The sequence below is a fragment of the Bolinopsis microptera genome, chromosome 13, assembly GCF_026151205.1.
Source record: "Bolinopsis microptera isolate Bmic1 chromosome 13, MBARI_Bmic_1.0, whole genome shotgun sequence".
Taxonomy (NCBI): Eukaryota; Metazoa; Ctenophora; class Tentaculata; order Lobata; family Bolinopsidae; genus Bolinopsis; species Bolinopsis microptera.
Window position 1 is genome coordinate 868,051 of NC_087084.1, and position 6,375 is coordinate 874,425.

Genomic DNA, 6,375 nt, shown 5'->3' on the forward strand with positions numbered 1-6,375 from the left:
TGTGTTTGCTGTATATAGTTGATTAATAATTATATACTATTTTGTTTTCTATATTTTTTCAGACTTTTAGTCTAGTTATACATTAATTTATCATATTTTATTAAACTAAGGTGTAGTATTGCCACATCCCGGTTCAATTTGCAACGGAGTTTTATATTAACAGGAAGCGATGTAACAGAGTCGATATATTTTAATGTTGCCATGGAGTGGCAAGTCCCCATACATCGTGGTCCGGTAGATTCATTGCGTCTTAATATATGAACTTGATGGGCAACATTCTTTTGATGTTGAAGATATGCGAAGAAATCTTGGTGTGATCCCATAATAGGCGATGGTTTTCGTCCATGATGGAATCCTAGTTTTGAAACGTTAAGACTGCCCCAAATTGTAAACCAGGCATATCAGACACAATGGAAAGTCTTCTTCACAATGAGAACTGAAATGCATGTTTTGGGAGAATTTTCGGGCCACACCCTTTTTTGCCTTTAACGGCGATATTTTGCCCTATTTTCATATTATTTTTAATTTTTGGCTACCCTACTCTCAGTTAAACACACATTTCAATTTTATGCCATTTATTACAGAATAAGCCCTCACGCTAGCAAGCGAAGACTCATGGTTAGACTTGATCGGTTCAGCGCCGTGCGCCAATGAAAATTTAATTCAGAATATCTCGCAAAATAACTTTGCGCAGTTATATTAGGGACGTGGGCGACATTTGGGTATGCAGGCACGTTCGCTCGCAGGCAGGCACGCACGACGGTCGCAAGCTACCATATACGGAGAAAAAAAACCTCCTTTGCTAACCCTTGTCCTTGACTCTTTTGTGATTTCGGCACATGAGTCATGCTGTCATGGATCGGGAAAAAATTGCATAATTTATGCAAATTTGGCCTATCGTCCATTTTTGGGTTTTAGGCCTGCTGGGAAAATGACCATTTGCATGCACCTCTTGGGACTTTTAGCATGAACTGAGGTGTTCAGGAGTTAGATGAGACAAAAAGGAACAGTTTGCAATTAAAATTCATAACAAAAGGTTTTTTTTCCTCTTCATAATTTGGGGACTATTTTGAATAATTTTTGACTTTTTTAAAATGAGGACTCAAAATAGTTTGCTTAAGTTTTCAGAAGTCACAAACAAATCTCCCAACCCTTGAGGTAAACATACTAAGAGATACATACTACTACCATTAAAGGAAAATTTAGGAAATTGAGGAAATGAGGAGGGTTACTAACTGGGGCGTTTTTTTTGGGACACCCTGTATTCTACCGAGTGCAAATAAAAGTTCAGGAGTGACTACTTGGATCAAGAAGAATAGCGACAGTGAGGCTTAATAGGCAAATGCCTTCTTAATAGCGAGACCATGATGTCCACAATCTGAGCTAATAATAGCGAGTCTGGCCGATCAATACAGGATTACAAAAGGTTACACCACAACAATGCAGGATTACAAAAGGTTAAACCACAAGAATAGAGAGGTTGCGCTGCTGTAACCCAGTATTGCTACCAACCAGGCTCCTCACAATACACTGGGAGAAGGTTATTCTCTCTCTCACAATTGGAATATTAGAATCCTTTGTTTTTTAATTAAATCCGGCCTGATCTGACCTTTTACATCATGACAATATGATTTGCTTGGATTAAACTGTATGTTAGTGGTGTGTAGAAAGAATAAACTAAATGAGCTATAGATATCAATATGAATATCTATACTACCCCAGTGTGTTGGGTTTGTGCACTGTACTGTACTACTGCACCAATAGAGTGGCTAACAGGAAATTATATGACACATAAAATGGTAAAAGTTTCACCACACATTGACACACCCAGCTATAAAACTACCGAAAATAGCAAAACGGAGTCTACTAGTTACCATAGCAACCACAGCAACACTCACAGTAATACTTAAACATATCTGTGAGGGTAAGAGTAGGTTACCAGTCAAGTGGTGTTACCACAGCAACACTACCATATAAAGTAATGATACCATAGCAACACTACCAGATAAGGTAATGTTAGTGATTAAATTTCAAGTAACCGTAAAATTGAGTAAAATAATGATCACGTGCAAAAGTAAAGCGAGTCTCACACTCCACCAGTAGTACAGTATAGATATATAGTATATTATAGTATAGATACAATATAGTATATTATAGTATAGATATATAATATATTATAGTATAGATATATTATAGTATACTATAGTATAGATATATTATAGTATACTATAGTATAGATATATTATAGTATACTATAGTATAGATATATTATAGTATACTATAGTATAGATATATTATAGTATACTATAGTATAGATATATTATAGTATACTATAGTATAGATATATTATAGTATACTATAGTATAGATAAAGCCTTGCAAGTAAAATCCTCGCAGCTACAGCTGTATGTTGTAGTAAGCAAGATAATACACTATGTAGCTATGTGTACGGCTCATAAACTTAATAAATATTTGGTCTTTCCTCCGTACTACCATAGCGTTGGTAACTACTGGTATCCGCCTATATTGCCTAATATGGTAGTGTTACTATGGTAACATTACCTTATATGGTAGTGTTACCATCCTACCATAGCGTAGGTAACTGCTGATATTCTCATATGAATTATAAGTTACTAAATTAGTCGGGTGGGAAACTTTCAAACTGTGTAAGGTAGGTAACATACCGCGCGGTATTTAATAAAATATTTAAGTATTTACTGTTATTTGCAGGTTGTTTTAGAGTTTTAAGGTTTCTACTTAACCTGCTGTACGGTTAGTCTCTACAGCAACTTAACCCCCTGCACCTCTCAGGTAGCACCTGCCCCTAAGAAACCCTCTGCAGATCTAGAGACCAGTGTGGAGAGTGAGGATGGTACTATAACTGGGGAGGGAGGAGTGGGGGATATCAGAGTAGAGGTACAGGTAGAACTAGCAGTGTGCCTCCTCTACACTGATGAGAAGATACTGGTAGGTGGATTATATACTATGTGCAGTTGCAGTGGTCATTAAGATGCTTCTAGTGGTTGCTAGGTTACTGAGTGTTTGCTAGGTTACTGAGTGGTTGCTAGGTTGGTGAGTGGTTACTAGGTTACTGAGTGGTTGCTAGGTTACTGAGTGGTTGCTAGGTTACTGAGTGGTTGCTAGGTTGGTGAGTGGTTGCTAGGTTACTGAGTGGTTGCTAGGTTACTGAGTGGTTGCTAGGTTACTGAGTGGTTGCTAGGTTGGTGAGTGGTTGCTAGGTTACTGAGTGGTTGCTAGGTTACTGAGTGGTTGCTAGGTTACTGAGTGGTTGCTAGGTTACTGAGTGGTTGCTAGGTTACTGAGTGGTTGCTAGGTTGGTGAGTGGTTGCTAGGTTGGTGAGTGGTTACTAGGTTACTGAGTGGTTGCTAGGTTACTGAGTGGTTGCTAGGTTACTGAGTGGTTGCTAGGTTGGTGAGTGGTTGCTAGGTTACTGAGTGGTTGCTAGGTTACTGAGTGGTTGCTAGGTTACTGAGTGGTTGCTAGGTTACTGAGTGATCGTTAGGTTACTAAGTGGTGGCTAGGTTACTGAGTGATCGTTAGGTTACTAAGTGGTGGCTAGGTTACTGAGTGGTTGCTGGGTTACTGAGTGGTTGATATGTTACTGAGTGGTTGCTAGGTGATTAACTCATGTTTCCTCTATCCAGGATATCTCAGACCCACTATCGGGAAATAGAGAAGAAGATAAGATAATAATGTACTCTGAAGCAAGGAATGTAACCCTGGATTTGAGGATGTTTGGTGAGGGGGGCAAGAGAGTGGAGGTGAGGATATGGGACGTGAGAGTGGAGGACACTGACACTCAGGTCATGGAGTCCGGGATTCAGAGGTGGGTTTCACTTTCACTTTCGCTTTCACTTTCAATTATATGGGGCGTGAGAGTGGAGGACACTTTCACTTTCACTTTCACTTTTACTTATATCACGTTCCTAGTACAAACTCCTCGATGTACAATTTTGAACTCGAGGCTTCCTCCTTGTAATACGATCTCGGAAGGCAGGCCTCCCCTTTGCAATACGAGCTCGGGAGCGGGAGCTCTGCCTTCAGAGGTACTTATCGAGAATGACTCTGACCAAAGATTTGTAACGTCAAAATTTAAAAAAGTTTTTCTGGAAACTAATTTTGTTCACGTTTCATGCTACTCTGATATCAGCCGGTCGGTTCCTAGTCCGTACCTACATTCGGAAATCGGAAGGCTGTGATTGGTTCCATATACTACTTATAAAGAACGTACTAATATTTGGCCCTCAGATTTAGGATAAAGGAAAGTGCGATTTTTCGCGGAGAGCTGAAAATCGCGATTTGTCGCGGAGAATGGGGAAAATCGCGATTCCGCACATGCCGCGATTACCTTTGTCCTTGCTTATATGGGACGTGAGAGTGGAGGACACTGAGTCCGGGTTTCACTTTCACCTCCACTTTCGCTTTCACTTTCGCTTTCACTTTCACTTTGTCCGGGTTCCCCTCTCTCCTCCTCCCCCTGCTTAGTAAAATTCTTCACATTCTTTACATTACTACCCACTAACCAGGATACTAGCACACAAGCAGCTAGCTAACGAAGAAGCTCACCTTATCACTAGTTTGAGCGGGACTAGCTCTGCTATACCGGCCAGACGTGCCATAAGTCTGGATCTACCCCAACCTATGGTATGTTGTAGTCACATGTTGTAGTCACATTTTGTAGTCACATGTTGTAGTCACATGTTGTAGTCACATGTTGTGGTCACATGTTGTAGTCTCATGTTGTAGTCACATGTTGTGGTCACATGTTGTAGTCACATGTTGTAGTCACATGTTGTAGTCACATGTTGTAGACACATGTTGTAGTCACATGTTGTAGTCACATGTTGTAGTCACATGTTGTAGTCATATGTTGTAGTCACATGTTGTAGTCACATGTTGTAGTCACATGTTGTAGTCACATGTTGTAGTCACATGTTGTAGTCACATGTTGTAGTCACATGTTGTAGTCACGTGTTGTAGTCACATGTTGTAGTCACATGTTGTAGTCACATGTTGTAGTCACATGTTGTAGTCATATGTTGTAGTCACATGTTGTAGTCACATGTTGTAGTCACATGTTGTAGTCACATGTTGTAGTCACATGTTGTAGTCACATGTTGTAGTCACGTGTTGTAGTCACATGTTGGAGTCACAGGTTGTAGTCACATGTTGTAGTCACATGTTGTGGTCACATGTTGTAGTCACATGTTGTAGTCACATGTTGTGGTCACATGTTGTAGTCACATGTTGTAGTCACATGTTGGAGTCACATGTTGTAGTCACATGTTGTAGTCACATGTTGTAGTCACATGTTGTAGTCACATGTTGTAGTCACATGTTGTAGTCACATGTTGTAGTCACATGTTGTAGTCACATGTTGTGGTCACATGTTGTAGTCTCATGTTGTTTTCACATGTTGTAGTCACATTTTGTAGTCACATGTTATAGTCACATGTTGTAGTCACATGTTGTAGTCACATGTTGTAGTCACATGTTGTAGTCACATGTTGCAGTCACATGTTGTAGTCACATGTTGTAGTAACATGTTGTAGTCACATGTTGTAGTCACATGTTGTAGTCACATGTTGTAGTCACATGTTGTAGTCTCATGGTTCGTGGTATGTTGTAGTCAGATAGATTCCTGTCTAAATAGAAAGACAGTTTCATGATACCTCCAATATTTACAGATGATAGCGACAGTGGATCTCAGTGAAGAGGGTGACATTATTGTGGACTCTAAAATAGAACGTACACCACCTGTGTGGTTAGCTGGGTTCAATAACATAATCACATTTAAGCTTTTATGACCCTGGGTTGACTGCTGAAGGGCGACGGGTCTGACATTAATTTTATCTTATTAAAACCTATATTCCAATAAAATTTAGTTTTAGTTATAATTCTATAAATATGCAAATATTAATTTACAGCTCTCGCAATACATTAATTCTTAAAAATTTTAAATATGCCATATACGCTTAATTTAGATACCGATGCATGTATTACATATCAAGCTCATAATAACCAGAAAAAAAAATAACAATAATATAAATTAAAAGCATGAAGCAAGTCCAAAACCAATTCAAAGCATGACACAGGTCTGAAACATTGTCACGGAAGCTGCAAGCTTATAACGTTTGATTCCACGTTTGTCCGTTATTATGCAGTCACCTTCAGGCGATGTCGACGGATCATGCGAAAAGGGTTTTGACAGCTGTGCCCTTACCATAATAACTGAACCATTGCCTGATTACGTTTAAAATGATGTTGGATAGGTGACCACGCAAGCGCTCGCAGCGCGCATTTGTGTCCGCTCTTACAAATAGCGCTTTAATAATTTAGCTACCAAGACTAAAT

General features: G+C 39.4%; 1 protein-coding gene across 1 annotated transcript in view; it reads left to right on the forward strand.

The window, feature by feature from the left end:
* The window catches only part of LOC134825417 (intermembrane lipid transfer protein VPS13A-like), a 57,704-nt gene extending 51,876 nt beyond the window's left edge, over positions 1–5,828 (forward strand). Inside the window, exons 32-35 of the mRNA XM_063837594.1 lie at positions 2,811–2,966; positions 3,666–3,847; positions 4,548–4,665; positions 5,709–5,828. Coding sequence (XP_063693664.1) covers positions 2,811–2,966; positions 3,666–3,847; positions 4,548–4,665; positions 5,709–5,828 — 576 coding nt within the window. The remainder of the gene's footprint in view (positions 1–2,810; positions 2,967–3,665; positions 3,848–4,547; positions 4,666–5,708) is intronic.
* Positions 5,829–6,375: the final 547 nt, after the last annotated feature.